Raw genomic sequence first — 17,496 nt, 5'->3', positions numbered from 1 at the left:
ACAGGGCGCAGGTGGGCAGAACCACAAGACGGAAGGGGCTTGGAGGACTCTGAGTTTGTAGAAGAGTGAACAGATCCTTGAAGACTAGAGAAACCAGTTTTCATTGTGTTCATCCACTGAGGTGAGGTTGGGTGTTGTTTGTTATGAAGCAGTTGGTCTTCCCTGACTAATACAAGGTCATGAACAAGCGGCCCAAGAAGGTGCGATCAGCTGTAGGTGTGTAAGGATGCTTTACAGAGGGAATGGGCAAAAGGGGTCAAACCTCTGGGTTGGTTAAGAGCTTCTGCAGCTGTACCCCAAATTCTCTCTAGGGGAGTTATCTATATGGTTGGAAGGAACACTTGGATAGAGGGCCATTCACACAGGCTGAGCTTCTAGGAATTGTTCCTTTCCTGGAGACAAAATGACTTATTCTCAGTTAGCTTTCAGCTTGATTTATTGCATGTCCAACAGAGAGAGGGAGAAAGAGTCCTGCTTCTCCTCTAGGGCCTGTGTGTGTGTGTGTGTGTGTGTGTGTGTGTGTGTGTGTGTGTGTGTGTGTGTGTCTTGAGGAGCAGAGGGAATGTGCTACTAGCCAGTGTTATGGAAAATATTCCACATCACAAAATAAACAGGAAAACCTTTTCTATCCTTTCTTGTGGTCATTCAAAATATTATAATACTGAGTCATTTATATGGAGCCAAATACAAAAAGTCACATGAACTGTAAGATAGAACGAGAGATTTCAGTAAAGAGATCCAATTATTCTAGACTTCCCCTTCCCTGGAGCACGTGTTAGCTCTGTCGCCGTGGGTGCTGCTTTGGAAGTGAAGTTTGAGAAACACTAATCCAGATGCCAGAAAGCCTAATTCAGCAGGTGGGCTAGAGGTGTGTGTGTATGTGTGTCTCTGTGTGTATCTCTGTCTAAATTTAATTCCGATGCAGTTGTCACACAGTGAAATGCAAGCATCTGAAGTCACTAGTTTATGAAGATCAGTTTTGACAAATATGTATCCTCTAGGCTGTAACCCACACTTCTGCCATGCCTCTTACCACTCAGCTCTCCCTGGAAGCAATCAGGACCACTGGTCTACGTTCTATCGTCATTGATTAGTTTCACCTGTCCTAGAGCTTAATTTCCATCAATGTTTCTCAACCTTGGCACTGTTTACATTGGGGTGAGATAATTCCTTGTTGTGGGGAGCTGTCCTGGGAAATGTAGGATGATAGCTAGCAGCTTTCTGGCCTCTTAACTGGTAACAACCTCCACCCCCAGTTGGGACAAAAAAAAAATATCTCCAAACATTACAGATGTTCCCTGAGTTGCAAACCATTGATATAAATGAAATCATGTAGTATAGATGAATATGTATTATGACTTTTTTTGTTCATCATGTTTTTGTGATTTTTCCCTTTTGTTATGTGTATTGACAATTCATTTCTTTACTTTTAAGGAATATTCCATTGTAAGAACATTCCATAAGGCATCTAGCCATTGTCCTGTTGATGGCCTGATTTCTGTTTTGGGCTAGTATGATTCAAGTTACTATCAGTATTCATGTGTAAGTCTTTATGTCAACAAATATTTTTATCTTCCTTGGAATAATACCTAGGAGTGGAACTGTTGGGTCAGAGGGTAGATATATATTTAAGGTTTTAGAAACTACTAGTAGTTGTTCATAATAGCCAAGACATGGAAGCAACCTAAACGTCCAGCAACAGATGGATGGATAAAGAAGGTGTGGTACTACTCCTCCATAAAAAGAATGACATAATGCCATCTGCAGCAACATGGATGGACCCAGAGATTATCACACTAAGTGAAGTAAGTCAGAAAGAGAAAGACAAGTACCATATGATATCACTTATATGCAAAATCTAAAATATGATAGAAATGAACATTTTTATAAAGCAGAAACAAACTCACAGACATAGAAAACAAATTTATGCTTATCAAAGGGGAAAAGGGGTTGGGGGAGGGGTGAATTGAGAGTTTGGGGTTAGCAGATACAAGCTCCTGTATAGAAGACATGCAGGGCAGCAAAAGAGACACAGATGTAAAGAACAGACTTTTGGACTCTGTGGAAGAAGGTGAGGGTGGGACGGTTTGAGAGAATGGTGCTGAAACAGGCATATTACCATATGTGAAATAGATGGCCAGTGCAAGTTCGATACATGAGGCAGGGTGACCAAAGCCAGTGCTCTGGGACAACCCAGAGGGATGGGATAGGAGAGGGAGATGGGGGGGGAGTTTCAGGATGAGGGGGACACATGTATACCTGATTCATGTTGATGTATGGCAAAAACCATCGCAATATTGTAAAGTAATTATCCTCCAATTAAATTAATTAGTCAAAAATAAGCAAGGTTCTACTGCATAGTATAGGAGACTAACACAATCTTATAAACCAACTATACTTCAATTAAAATAAAATAACAACTTTGACCAACTAGTAAAATTGGATTTCTTGTAACCTAGTGTCGGAAGAGATATTCCGTCCTGTTTGCAGATTTTATTCATCAGGAGCAATTCACAAGGTTCAGCCAATAATCAAGGGTAAAGAATGACGCAAAGGTGAGACCCCCTGGGAGGTGAGTGTCCCTGGGACTGTAGCACTTGCTCCAGCAGCCCTGGAAAAGGAAGTAGCTACCCACTCCAGTATTCTTGCCTGGAGAATTCCGTGGACAGAGGAGCCCTGTGAGCTACAGTCCACGGGGTTGCAGAGAGTTGGATATGGCTGAGCAACTGACACACACACATCTCATCACAGATGAAGTCAAAAAATGTTGATGATCCATCCCAAGCATGGATCCATGTTGCAGAGATGCCAGTCAAATAAGTATCTCCAGTGTTTCCAAGGGCTTGCCATGCCCACTTGTGCGCTAAGCGCTCGACACCCGGCTGTCTTTTCTACTCCTCAATACAGCCTCAGACACAGATCCTATTGCTAACATCCCCTTCTTACAGATAAGAAACCAGGGGCACAGAGAGGCTAAACAGATCCAAGATCACACAGTGAGTAACTGGCTGAGCCTGGAGCCCAACCAAACCATTTATTTTAGAGCATCAGTTCTGATGACCAGGCTATATTTCAAACCCTTTTACACATGTTAGTGTGCATAATTACCAGTTTTAGAGCCCAGAATGACAGAGATTGTCAGGTTCCTGGCCTCTGATCCAGCTCCTCTCTGAGGGGGGCTTTGCTGTGCTCAGCTGCAGACCCCAACCGCAGTGGCCCATGTTTGGCCTCATCTGAATACTCTATGTTCAACTCTCTCCTCTCTCCCATCTCTTTTTTTTTAAAGTTCAAATATAAAGGGTGAAGCCATCTGCTTCCATTTCCATCTGGGTCTGTTTCCCCCGCCGGTAACTTCCTGAACGCTGTGATGCTTTAAGATGGATGTCCCAGCGCAAAACCCCTAATTAACAAAACAGTCTTTAGGTGAAAAAATTAATCATGTCACAAAAGGGGTCACCTAACATCTCTAGTAAGGTTAAATGTTTGTTTACAGATCATTAACTTCATAATTAATTTCCTTTTTTTTTTTTTTTCAACATAAGCCCCGTAGGAAAGGACAGCATCTGTCTTGTTCGCGTCTGTGTTCCTGCCACTTAGCGGAGGACCTGGCCTGTCATAGGGGATCAATAAATATTTGTTCATTAAATGAAGGTTTGCCCCTCCTCGCCCTGCCATCTGTCTTAGCCTGGATGACGGGAAAGCTGAGCCTGCTGAGCCTCTGTTAATTAGCAAGTGCCGTCCAGGGATGTAGGAGGGAGGTGGGGAGGGGCACACACAGGGAGTGTTAGAGCCGGCCACCAGCCAGTCCCAAGGGCGACTGCTGGATCTCCAGGGGTCACCTTCCGAAAGGCCGCTGGACACCGTCGGGAACAGTAGCAAGGAGGAAGTGGGGCGCCCTCGGTGGTCAAGTTCCTCCATGGAGCTTTTTTTTCTCCATGGAGCTTTAATCCTTGACACATCGGGGTTGCCTCTGGGTGCACCCAGTGTGTCCCTGGGTGTCTCAGACCTCAGAAGCCACAGAGAAGCCCCAAGGCAGGCAAGAGGGGTGTGGCACGGATGTGACATGAGGCAGTTTGGGGCTATGCCCACATGGAGCTGGTCAGTGACCATGCAGATCTGGCCACGTGGGGAGGAGTAAGTGGCCCACAGCTCCGGAGACAGGTGAGGAGGGAGAAGCCAAGGAGACGCATCACAAGGGGCTGATGCTCCAATGAGGGTGTCTCTCCCATCTCTGCACCTGTGATGCTGAGCACAGCTGGGCGTTCCCTAGTTGTTGGACGCCTGCCTCCACTGGAAGCCTTCCTGATTCACCCTGCCTCTCTATTTCCAAGCCCTCTTCTCTGGGTTCAAGGGATGCTTAGAAAGAGGACCCCACTTTGAAAGACTGCCCCACCAACATCCACAGCGTAAGGCTCGAGCTCAGGTCCTTCCTTGGGGTCTGCTCCCCGGACCACCTCCTTCCTCCCAGCATTCTTGCCCTCCATCTCTAATCCTTTCCCAGGCTTCCTCCCTCGGCGCCCAAACCTCTTTTCTGCTTCCTGGGCATTGATGTTTAAGCTATTTAAGTGGAAACAGATGCATTTGAAAGATGTGGTGGAACCAGGGTTTTAAAATGCAGTAAATAAGATTGTACAAGGGAAGAAGATAGGTCATCAGAGGCTGCTTTCACCACTTGGAGAGGCTCATGGAGTGGTCGGCAGGCTCTGCTCTCTGTGAGATCAAGGGCAATAATCATTCTTCACTAAAGGCAGCCATGGCTGTGCAGGATCTTACCAACGCTGGGCAAGAAGCAGCAATCAGTGAGGATGCCTTTGGCTGGACGCACAGGGGCTTGGGGAGAGGTTTGAGTCTAGGCAGTTTCTCTACGTCAAGGTCATGATCTTCTGTGTCGCTTGATAAAAATGCATGGCATCTGTTCAGGATGCTTTTGGCCACAATTCACAACGACCCCAATCCAAAGAGGCTTCAACAATAAGAGCAATATTGTTCATGTAACCGGAAGTGCAGCGGTAGGACAGCTTCCAGGCTTGGTTGAGTTGGTGGCTTAATGACACTGTCATCAAAGACACAGCTTCCTTCTGTCTGTCCACCCTGCGGTGCACCTTGGCAGCTCTGTCCTAAGACTGGCTCACCTTGCGGTCACGAGTCAGAACCACGTGCTTCCTATCCAGCAGGGGAGAGCATCTCTTCTATTGCCGTGGAAAGCAAGTCCTTTCATTCCGTCCGGGTGGTTTCCCCAGGACAGTCCCCAAGGTGATGCCAAGAACAAATAGAATCAGACCAAACAGTACCCCCTCCCCACCCTTGCCCTGGAACTGGAGTGGGACCCAAAGAGCCTGGTGACCTGGAGGGAAGTGGGAGGAAAGAGGGGATCAATGTTGACGGGCACCCAAGAAAAACCCAGCCAGATGCAGGCTCCTGAGGTTCTCAGGGGCCACACAAAGTGAGACCCACTCAGTAGTGAGGAATGCGAGCCCAGGCTCTGCAGGGACTGGAAGTGACAGGCTGACCCTCACTCAGAACTGAGCCCAATGATTATTTCCCCTCTTAAAAATGCAGAGTCAGCCTGATTTGATCAAATTGGGAATTAATCAACATAACCTTTTTCTGAGAAGGGCATAGCAACCCACTCCAGTATTCTTGCCTGGAGAATCCCATGGACGGAGGAGCCTGGCGGGCTACATTCCATGGGGTCTCAGAGTCAGACACGACCGAAGCAACTTGGCTTGCACACACACAAACCTTTTCTAAAATGATTGAACTAAGGTGAAACAAAACTTAAAATATGAACGTGTTCCCCGGACCAGCCTGACAGCCCCAGTTCTGGCCCCAACAAGTGACAGAAAAGGACGACTCTGAGAAGAGGATGTGGTGCAGTCCCTGTGGGAAGCCGTGGGATGCTGCAGTTGCCACTGAGAATCCAGCATCCTAAACAAACAGGGATTTTTTTTTTTTTTTTTGAGAAGCAGCTGCGAGGCAGTGGAAATGACGCAAACTTGAAGTGAAAATATGCGGAGGCTTGATGGTATACCCCTCTTCAGTTGTATGACCTTGAATTTCCTCCATCCTCCCTTTCCTTATTGTGAAGGAGAATAGTTAGCGTAACTCAGACTTGGATGCAATATTAGAGGTGGGCACGACTTTGTGGAGGACAGACAGACATGGGGACATCAGTCATTGCTCTGCGTGTCTCCTCCCAGGGCCTGGCCTTCCTCCCACTCCTTCTACCTTCCAGACACCCTCTCCTTTCGGGTCTAGCTCACGCCCTGGCTCCCAGGACGGCTCTGCTTGCCCCACTGCAGGTGTCCTCTGCCCTGCCCCATCTGTTACTCACACAGGCTGTCTGCTGCCTGCCTCTGTCCTGCTTGCCAAACACACTGTCACTTACTCTCCTGTTTCTGATGGTCTCCCCAACTCATCTGCGAATAAAGAACCGTGTCTCCCACCTCTTTGTTGCTCAGCATGTGGAAGTGAAACAAGCCTTGAAATCACCTCTTCCTTGAGTGATATAACTGAGAGGCGAAACGATCTTGCTGAAAGTTGCTCAACTCACACAGTTAGGTCAGTACTAGAAGCGAGGTCCCTGGATGCCCAGGGGCACTCTCGATGGAGTGAAGGTGCAAAGGAGACCTGACTTTGCAAAGCATACAACTCCTCCCAGGGTGATTTGTCGAAATGTGTGATCATGACAAGCTTCTCTGATGGGTGGGTGCTGCCTGTTAAAGGCTTGAAGGCAGAAAAAAAGGTTGGGAGCCACTGGGGCCGTGGGCTTTGGGTCTAGGCTGGTCTAGGTTCAGTCTTGTCCCTGCCCTCACTCTGGCCCCAGGAAACCTTCGTCCGTGGAAGTCAGCAAGTGCTTTTCCAGCTCATGCGTGCCAGATGCACCCGACAGAGATCAGGGTAGATGTGTTTCGGCTGTATTACAGCCTACTGGGCAGTGTTCCCAAAGGAGGGTGAGGTGTTTTATCCCCTCTGAGCCCCTTAGGGAGCTCTGATGGATGCATAACACACTGCGGGGACAGCAGCCCTCAGGTGTCCGCAGGAAGTGGGTGTTGTGTCTTGTCTCATTAGCACCTTCTCATGGACTCCGTCCATTGTCCAATCAATGAAGATAGTTAGGAATGCCTCCTACCATCAAGTTCCAGCCTCCCCCAGGAATATCTGGGGACAGAGTTTCAACCAGGTCAGAGTGTCCAGGAGTTAGTTGTCCTGGGGTAATGAAATGTACAGAGGGCAACCACTAAACATGAGCTTTGAAACAGTGCAACCGCCGCCCCGCTCCAGGGCTGCACGGACTTCCCAGTCTCTGAGTCACTCCTGCCACCAGGCAGAGCCACCTTGACCCCTGGCCAGCCCTTCCCACAGCCACAGAGAGCGGAGGGGCTGGAGGAGAGCCTGGAGCAGGCAGTGGCTTGGGGGCCCTGCTGTGGGTTGGTACCTGCCTCGGTCTGAGGGCTGTTCTGTGGGTGGCCCACCCAGTGTGCCAGCGTTTCAAGCTCTAGATCTGATCATCATCTCCTATATCCTGGGGACTGGGCAGGTCCCCAGTATTGCTGCCTGTTATGTAACTTTGAATCTGTCAAATAAGAGAAATCTCAGTCCCCAGTGGAGGCAAAGAAAGAAGATTCCACTCCTGTATGAGGGAGCTTTGCTTACTTAAGGCTTGACAAGCAGATGGGTAAAGATGCCCTTTTCTCCAAGTGGAACTAAGTCCTACCCCAGGGCACATAGCCAGGCAAGTGGAGCACAAATCACATTTTAGTCCTCATCTGGGCATCTTTGCACAGTGCACAAACCGCACAACTGAACATGGGAGCCCTAGCCATAAGTATGCATTGCGTGCTCCCCATGAGCAGACGCTGCAGGAGCAAGGCAAGACATAATCCCTGTGCTTATGGAGATTGTACGCTAGTGGGAGAGACTGACCACAACAGGCCAGGCAGTGATGGAGACAGTACAGGGTGAAAGCCATGCTCTAAAGCAAAGTGCAGAATGAGGTGGTAGGAAGGGACAGACTTGGAGGAGGGACTTAATTTAGAGCCTGTGGAGGTGGAGGTGGGTGGTTTGTGGGGAGGAGTTGGGGGCCAGAAGCCAGATCCTGAAAGAGTTCAGCCTGTTTGAGAAGCAGTTTGCTCAGTGGCTGGAGAGGGATTTGGGGGTGATGTCAGAAAGGTGAACACGGCCAGGCTGGGCAAGCACTTAAGGGTCACTGCAGGGAGTTTAGATTTGGTTCTAAGTGTGGTGGGACCACATTCATTTCTGAGTCACTGAGTGGCGAAGGGGAGGGGGAGAAGGAATGAGAGAGGAAGACAAGGAAAAGAGAAAACCAAGGCAGATGAGAGCAGTGGGGGAGGGTAACCACAACAGGCCCGGGGAACTCCTCTGGACAAAGCAGCAGGGCGCCTGGGCCACGGATGCCCAGGGGCTGGACCGACAGGGCTGACATCTCGGCAGGCCCCGGCGTCATTCACGATGGTGGAGATTCTGCTGCACTTGGCGATGATATTTTGCCTCCCCAGGTCATGTTCCTCGGAGCAGAAAGGAACCCCAGCCCTTCCTCTGCCTCCCTTGAAAGCTCAGGTCATCTCTTCTCCCTTCTGTGGATGGAAACAGGCAAGCGGACCTCTTGTGGACTAATCAGAGTGATTTGTGTTTGCAGTTTAATGTCAAAAAGTCTACAGAGCCCGTCCAGCCCCGAGCCCTCCTGAAGTTCCCAGACATCTATGGACCCAGGCCAGCTGTGACGGCCCCGGAGGTCATCAACTATGCTGACTACACGCTGAAGACCACGGCAGAGCCTGCTGCACCAGCCAGCCCCCAGGCCCCGAATGACAGCCGCCTCAAGAGGCAGGTCACAGAGGAGCTGTTCGTCCTTCCTCAGAATGGTAGGGCTCTCCTGCCCCTCACTCTGTCGACAATACCCAGCAGGGCTGGAAAGCATCTCTAGCTGGTGGGCGTGGCCAGCCTGTGTCCGCAGCGTTGGACACTGGGCAACCAGGTCAGAGGGCACCAGGCTTTGGAATTACACTCCATTATTCCCCACGTGTTCCCACATTGTGTCTTCCCAAGGCCTCCAGCTTTCCACTGGGAAATGGAGAGTCCCTTCCAAGCTGTATGTACAACTACAAAGGGGATAAAGAGTTGTGGTTAAACTATGGGCTTCATTCAGAGTCATGGGTTTAATTCTCTCCCCTTTTATGTACCCATTGTGTGACCCTGGTCATACTGATCATCTTTCTGGGCCTCAGTTTCCCTGGGTATAAAATAAGATGACACTATCACCTGTCCAGTAAGGTTGTTGTAAAATGTAAATATAACAATGCATATGAAGTGTTTAGATCAGAGCCTGGCACAAGGATATAATCAAAGCATCGTTATTATTCTCCTTCTCATCAACATCAAGAATGGAACACCTTTTCGTGTAAGGCACTTTGCTGGGCCCTGGGGCAGATATGGAAACAGAGACAGTCCCTGACCCAAAGGAGCAGAGCACACAGACTTTTATAAGGAGATTAAAAAAATCCAGCCAGGAGAATGGATTGTTCTGTGGTTTGGGGTTTTGTTCTGTGTGGTTAGAGAGGGGGATGGTGGAAACCGAAACAGCATAACGGGCTCTGACACTGACCCGACTCCTAAGGCATCTCTTGGTCAGGGGCCAGCACTCCTGTGCTGGCCAGTGAACAGGTGGCCTCTCCTCCAACCTGGCCCAGGACCACAGTGATTATGCTAGCATTTCTTCAAGAACAAATTCAGGTAGTACCTGAGGCAGGAAGGAATCCCCTGGTAGGCTTTTAGCCTCCAGGTTTGCTAGCCCACATTTTAAATTAAAATAGACCTATTGAGGACTTGAAAGCTAAGCTGAGCTCTCAAGGTGAAGGTGAGTGGGGAACAATTTGCAGGAGGACCCTTGGGAGTGGTTATCACAATCAAACTCACAGGATGGCTCCATTGTCTTGGGAGCCCCAGTGTCCTTGCCTGGAGAATCCCACGGACAGAGGACCTGGCGGGCTGCAGTCCATGGGCTCGCAAAGAGTTGGACGTGACTGAGCAACTACACACACACACCAGATTTCTCAAAGCTGGGATGAAGCCAGGCATGGGCACTGCCCACCAAGGATAAAGCCAGGCATGGGCACTGCCCACCAAGGACAGCAGCAGAGCACTTCAGAGTCTGAAACTGAAGGATTCAGAGCACATTCGTCTTCTTTTTCCGGTTCCTCATTCCTTTCCCCACTGCAGAAGGCAACAACCAAGTTCTGATTCCACTGATGATTCCAGTTCTGATTCCAATCTAGCAAGGGCCAAATTGGCTCAGCAAGTACTGACCAGAAGCTAGAGGGTGCAAGGGAGGAGAACGCTGGATCCGGCCAGCGTTCGCTGGATCATGTCCTGCGTTCGCTGGATCATGTCCCCATGATGTGCTGAACTCAGTCTGCTCCCACAAGCAAAGATCCTCACTGGCCCTTTGTCGGGCTCAGGGTCCTGATTCTTGAAGCTCCATCCACTCCCGCATTTCCCAGGGTGCTGGCTTTGGTTTGGTTTGGAGTTTGAAGGCTAAGGCAGTCTGAGGGCTGACAGCGCTGGGTGCCAGGCAAGCCCCATCTGGCGCTGACTCTGCTGCTGTTGTCCAAGCCACCTGGGTCCTGAGTGCTTGTGTGTCTGGCTTTCCACGTGGCTGTTCACATCCTGGTCAGTTCATTCCTTGCTTAGACACACCAGGGAGATTCTTCACTACTTGCAGGAACCAGATAGTGAACCATTTTGGAAATGAAATACTCCTCTATGTTTTTACCCTTTAAATTAATTCTGAAAATTAAAAAAAAAAATTTATTCCAATGTATTTCAAGCGAAGTCTGCTGCAGCTGCTGGATCCTTTTATTCTTGAATTATGCTTGAGTAATGAGAATCTTCCAGATGTTTGGCTGCAGTCCAAGTTAGGGGAAGAGTGAGTGACAGCTGTAGTTTTACTAACCGAATTAAAGATAAGGTCATTCATTTATTCAGCAAGTGATCACTGAACATGCACTAAAGTCCACTCTCCTCTCCCTAAGCTTGACTCATTGTTTGACATTTATTTCCAGCATGGCTTGGACTCTGCGGAGAGGTGGAGCTGGAGATGGGCTGGGGAAGGGTTTGCCTGACACAGGCTGACTAGAGTCACATACGCTGGGAGTTTTCTCTGCTGAAAACTCACCAGGGGCCAGGCCCTGAGCTAAGTGCTTTTCTCACTTTATTTCATTTAATGCTCACAATAATTCCAGGAAGAAGGAAACGCTGTCACTCCCATTCTAAAGATGAGGAAACCGAGGTTCAAAGAAGTCAAGTAACTTGTCCGAGATCACATAACTGTTATGTAGCAGCTCGTGCCTGACACCAAAGCCCAGGTCTTGCCCACTGGGTTGTGATGGTCCCTGGAAGTTGATGCCCAGGACCACAGATGGTACCACCATGCTTTTGCACCCAGTTAGGAAGCTTTTGGTTTGGGGTCATGGCCTAGCTGGCAGAGATGGAAAATTATGGGCTGGAAAACAGGATCCCAGTGTCGGTATCAGTAACGACTTTACCTTCTTGATAGGTGTGGTGGAGGATGTCTGTGTCATGGAGACCTGGAACCCAGAGAAAGCTGCCAGTTGGAACCAAGCTCCCAAACTTCACTACTGCCTGGACTATGACAGGCAGAAGGCTGAACTATTTGTGACTCGTCTGGAAGGTATGCTCTTAGCTGACTTTCACGGCCTTCTGTGTGCCTGTCTGCCTGAGCGTCTGTGGCTGGAGGGAGCACTGGGGGCTGGATAAGCACTCTGCAACAAACAAGACCCTGAGGCGTGTGATCCTCAGATACACAGGAGTTTTTCCTCTCTCTCATATACCAGTCCAAACTGGGGATTCCTGTTTGGCGGCCATCTTTCCTCCAAATAGTGATTCAGGGACCAGCTCCTCCTCTCTGAGGCCTCCTTGTGGCCTATTCCTAGCAAGTGGAAAGATGGGGAGAACAGGGAGAGGGCACAGCCATTCCTTAGAAACTGTAACCTATTTATGCTTACTTCCCATTGGCTGAAACTAAGTCACAGGACGGCAGACTATAATGGAGGCTGGGAAATGTGGCTTACCGGGTCCCCAGTTAAAAGAATGGGGTTTTTTTGGTTTGTTTTGATAAACAGCTAATCATCTCTGTTATAGAGGCCTTTGACATTGAACAGGGCTTTGCGCTGGACACAGAGGGTGTTCTGAATGGTCAGCAAAGCTTCTGTAGTCCTAGAACCAAGCAGTCTTTCCTATGGAATCAGATTGTCCCTGGTCTTCCTACCCTGATAATTCATTTTACCATCGACAAACAAAGCTAAGACTTTGCAAAGGACATGGGGCTAAAAATGGGCTACTCTGCGATGCCTGGAAACTAGAAGCTGGGAACAAGAAAAACTGGAGTTTTGTATTTAATTTTACTTTCTTGATGCAGTATTTTTCCTTTTAGCTTTCTTGTATGATTTTTTTTTAGTGTTTCATAGACTTTCTTACATTTGGTCTTAACAATAGTCCCATTTTACAGATTTGGAAACTAAAGTCTAACAACATCAAGTGACTTGTCTAAGATTACTCAGGCTATTTGGTGCCAGAGTCAGGACGAGGCCAGTTCCCCTGAAGCTCAGTTCAGGTTTCTTTCTACTAGGACACATGGCCTTTGTTCTTTATCCTCTCATTCTGCATAACACTAGATACCACTTCACATATTGTCACTGAGGAACCAGTCATGAAAGCTCTCCAGGTGCAAACTGGAAAGCTCCACTGGGAAAGCATTAAAAACACTGAGGTTCAGAACGTAAAACAACACTCATGAGGTTGTGGCCCAGCGATTCACATCACAAGTGGTTATGTGATAAATATTTAAAATAGAGAACAAATGAGTTACGGTATCCATGGCAACCCTAATAAAAATCATCAGCAGTTCGTGGGCCCAGGCGCCTTGGGAAGTCTTGGAATAATGAGAAGGATCTCCTATTTCCAAACGGCTTCCCAAAAGGTGATCTCACAAAGCCAGCATGGTCAGGCAGCCCCGGTGGGGTCTCTTGCAGACCCCCAAGGTCATGGCTGTTAAGGCAGATTCTGCAGCTCACAGCAGGGCCATGCTTCCTGCCTCCCCTTGTCCCTGACAAACCCCCGCGTCTGTGCCCATTTCTCCCTGGCTGCAGCTGTGACCAGCGACCACGATGGAGGCTGTGACTGCTACGTCCAGGGCAGCGTGGCCAACAGCATGGGCTCCGTGGAGGCCCAGACGGCCCTCAAGAAGCGGGAGCTGCGCACCACGTGGGAGGAAGGCCTGGTGCTCCCCCTGGCTGAGGAGGAGCTTCCCGCAGCGACCTTGACGCTGACCCTGAGGACGTGCGACCGCTTCTCCCGCCACAGTGTGGTCGGGGAGCTGCGCCTCGGCCTGGATGGGGTGTCCGTGCCCCTGGGGGCCGCCCAGTGGGGCGAGCTGAAGACTTCCATGAAGGTAGGGTCGCCTCTCCCTGGGGTGGCAGGCCAGGACTGGGCCAGTGCTCATGAAATGAGCTTGGAGACCTTCCCAGCCTGGGGATGGGAGTCTGGGCAGGGAGGCAGCGTGTAAAAGTAAGGTGGAGTCTTGAATAGGGTGGGCGGGAGGCGGTTAGAGGAGACTGATAGCCCAGGATTTGGGGATTCCTGGGGCCTAGTCTTGCCAGGTGCTTGCCGGGCACAGATACCCCTGCCCCTGGCCTCACCATCATGGAAAAGATCGCACTGTGAGCGCCCTGACTCTGGTACTGACGATGTTTATCCCCATCTAGAACCACTCACACTCCCTGTTGCCTCCACTGCATGCCAGGCCCTGCAGGGGAGAGGAGCACCTCTGCTCGTAGAGAGGACAAGCCAGAGGGAGAAACTGGAACAAAAGATGGCGATGATGATGGTGGCTGTGATACTGATGTTATCTACATAAGATGTCTAAGAGGGGCCTGACTGAAGTGCTCTAGGACAGAGAGTTCTAGAAGGCCTGGTGTGCAGTGGCATTTGTGCTGGACTTTGAAGGAGTGACCACGGCTGGGGGCCCACGTTGGGGCTCCCCACCCCTCCCCAGCTGCCAAAGCCGTGAGTGGAAAACAATCATCTGCTGAGATGTCGTGCTGTCCAGAGAGGTTCCTTGGAGAGCCAACCACCAATCCCCACAGGCCAGGGCAGTGAGCAGGTCAAGGAGGGTCAGGGCTGTGGGACAGTGTGTGGCTATTTACACCCCCATTCAAGGGCCTGCCATGGTGGTGCCTAGAGGGACCCTTCTGGATGGCCAGTCTCTCAACCAGCTGGTCAGTGCCTTCTCTGGAGACTATATAGCCTGCCAAGCCTAAAATAGTTACTATCTGGCCCTTTATAGAAAAAGCTTGCCGACTCCCATGAGTAATAAAAATAGGAAGAAGAGTAGTAATTTTTGAGCACTTACCATCTATCAGTTGCTGTGCTTGGAACTTTACCTAAGTTCTGCCCCCGATGAGCAAAGCAGGACTGAGACAGGAGTATGCGCTGATAGGCAAGAGCAATGTGGTTTAGAGAAGCTCAGTAACTGGCGTGGGGTTGCCCAGCTGGGACCTGGCATGCTCGGCCTTGAGGTCAGGTCAGTCTGCTGGTAAAGCCCACGTTGTCCTGCCGCCGCCATGGGACATAAGTGCCCGGTAGTACAGGAGCCGTGGCCAGCAGGCGCCATTCCTGATGGACACCATGAGAGGAGAGAGTACGCTTCCACTCCCCATCTGCTGCGGTCTCTTCTTTGCCTCATTTTCCTCTCTTTCCCAGGCTCAGAAAATTGATAAGCATGGACAGCCACTCTCAGCTGGAACCAGGCTGTTCCCCCAGCACATTCTCTAATTAGTGTGCGGTTTGGGACTTGTGTGGAATCACAGCCGGGGCCCCTGGGAAGAGGCGCCCAACATGCGGATTTGTTCGGCTGGTAACCCAGCTTCTTTGGGAGATGGAGGGCCTCCCCCTCCAGGCCTCTGGAGTGCTTGGTGCTGCCCGCAAAGGGTGGCAGTCCAACAGGTAGAAGTCTCAAACCTGCCTCTACCCTTTCCCCTAGAAGAAAACTTACTCATTCCACAAAGGTTTTGTCTGATTTCCACCATGTGCCAGGCAGTGTGCCTGAAGCTGGGAGCTCAGGAGATGAGGACAAAGACCTGCCCTCATGAATCGCTCATCCTGATCATCGCACTCATTGTAGCCATCACTGTCCCACAAATACACTCCTGCATCCACTTGGACCCCTGGCCTGTTTGCCACGGATAAGAACAGTGTCAGAGGGCAGCATGGACTCAGAAGTCGGAGGCGGTGCTCTCGGTGTAAGTGGTAAGGGAGAGCCCCAAGGCCTGGCTTGGGAGCCCCTCTGCCTGACCATCCAGAGCGGATCCTACGGGCTGATTTGAAAAAAGTGGGTGGAGCCATCGGCTGCTATAGCCCACGTGTTTTTCCTCTCTTGATCAGAATGGGTTAAAGGAAGTGCCGGCCGTGCCCCAGTTCTCACCGGAAGATGGTCAGCCAAAAGCAGCATGTGCGTCTCCGGGGGCCACAGAGTGGCCGACTCCAAGGACAGCTGGCGTGACTCCCCGAGAGCCCGAGAGAAGGACGGGGAGCAGGGAAAGACAGGGAGAGGATGGCGAAAGAAGGAGGGTTACTTTTTGTCAGCAGGTACTTTCAGCAGCAGAGCCAAGGGGGCAGGTGGCTGTGGTGTCGCCAACTGGGCTCGTCTGGGGCTTTGGGCACCCTGCACGGAGCTGCTGAGCCCTTCACGCGTTGCCAGGTCCAGGATCCTCTCACTTGGGCACCATGTGGCCAAAGCCCAGGCCAACACCTGTGGATGGACCTCCAAGAAGTGCCACTGAAGCAGAAGCCTGGTGCTCATCCCAGCTCAGCAACACCCCACTGGGCACCTGGACAGGCGCCTGAGCTCAGGTCCTTCACTGTGAAAGGAGAGGTCTGTCTGTCGAGGATTCTGGAGGACCACAGGTTTAGGATTTGGGCTTTGCCATCAGACCAGACCCCCATTCGAGGCTCAGTTTCACTACTTAACTGGCTTCATGGGGCTTCCCTAGTGGCTTAGACCATTAAGAGTCTGCCTGCGGTACAGGAGATCTGGGTTCATTCCGTGGGTCGGAAGATCCCCTGGAGAAGGGAATGGCTACCCACTCCAGTACTCTTGCCTGGAGAATTCCATGGACAGAGGGACCTGGTGGGCTATAGTCCATGAGGTCACAAACAGTCGGATACGACTGAGTGACTCACACACGCACACACACACACACACACACAGAGGTTACATGAGCTCAGGTAGTGAAGTTCACTCTCTGAGCATCAGGGACTCAGACTTAAAATGGGAACCAGGTCAGTATCCCTCTTACTCTTGCCATCAAGATTAAACAGGATGTCTCACTCTTCCTCCTCACGCTATGTATTATGTGTTAGCTGTGTCCTACGTGCTGGGAATAGCTTTGTGTGGATGACAGCCTCGATGGACAGATATTGTAACTGTACCTAGCACGGAGTGTGTTGCGTTAGCTGCTACCCTTAACGCCATTACCAAAGTTCCTGGCAGCCCCCAGAAACATTCCATCACACGACTAGCCACTTAGGGCTGGTTGAATTGTTGCGGTCATATTGAAGACATGTTTCCTGAATGGAAGGTGTGACCCAAGCAGAGGGCTGGCCAGCTCCTCCATCCAGCTTTACTCCCTAAATCCTGTCTCCCCTTCACCCAGAAACATTGTTCCCAATTAATATTTTCAAGAAGTAGTGACTATCCTTTCTTGATAACTGATGATAATCATCAAAGCAAGGGTAAAGATGCCGTCGTGTGCACCAGACACTGTTCTAAGCCATTAAATAATTCCTCATTTAATGTTTACCACCCTATTGGGTGGAGGTATTATGGTTCCCATCTTACAGATGAGGGAATGAAGGTTTGGGAAAGTGAAATGACTTGCCCAAGGTCACATGGCTAGTAAATGGTGAGATCAGACTTGAGACCCAGGTGGTCAGATTCTGGAGTCCATACGCTTCCCTCTACCCTTCAGACTATGACCTGCCCCCTGTGGGGACTCCCACTCATTTTTGTCCTTCAATGGATTTGTTGAAATTCCAAACAAACTCTTGTAGGAATCTCAGTGGAGAGACTCTCTAAAGCTGCAGACGGTGGGGGGCGGGGGAGGGGCAGGAGGATAGACATGCTGGCTGCTTCTTGGAGGCATCACAAAGCGCAGTTCCTGTGAGTGTCTGTGGTATGTTAGCTCCCATCGTATGCCTGGCCTTTGTTGACATGGTTGGTCATTCTGTAGACTAAGCCAAGCCCCGCTCAGCATTAGTGCATCACATTATTGACGTGATCACATCACATCTCTCAACCCTGCAGGGGCTGGAAGGGATTCTGCCGAGGTCCAGCCCCGGTGGATCCAGGGTGATTCGAAGGTGGGGGGACGGCGTCGGCGTCTTTGGAAAAATACATAT

The 17,496-nt window shown here is 50.2% G+C and overlaps 1 protein-coding gene across 1 annotated transcript in view; it reads left to right on the top strand.

The window, feature by feature from the left end:
- Positions 1-17,496, top strand: part of SYT13 (synaptotagmin 13) — a 43,360-nt gene that overhangs the window by 18,115 nt on the left and 7,749 nt on the right. The window contains exons 2-4 of the mRNA XM_069553975.1: positions 8,660-8,885; positions 11,576-11,710; positions 13,188-13,489. Coding sequence (XP_069410076.1) covers positions 8,660-8,885; positions 11,576-11,710; positions 13,188-13,489 — 663 coding nt within the window. The remainder of the gene's footprint in view (positions 1-8,659; positions 8,886-11,575; positions 11,711-13,187; positions 13,490-17,496) is intronic.

Source organism: Ovis canadensis, chromosome 15, assembly GCF_042477335.2.
Source record: "Ovis canadensis isolate MfBH-ARS-UI-01 breed Bighorn chromosome 15, ARS-UI_OviCan_v2, whole genome shotgun sequence".
In the NCBI taxonomy this organism is placed as follows: Eukaryota; Metazoa; Chordata; class Mammalia; order Artiodactyla; family Bovidae; genus Ovis; species Ovis canadensis.
This window is presented reverse-complemented; position numbering and strand designations above follow the sequence as displayed.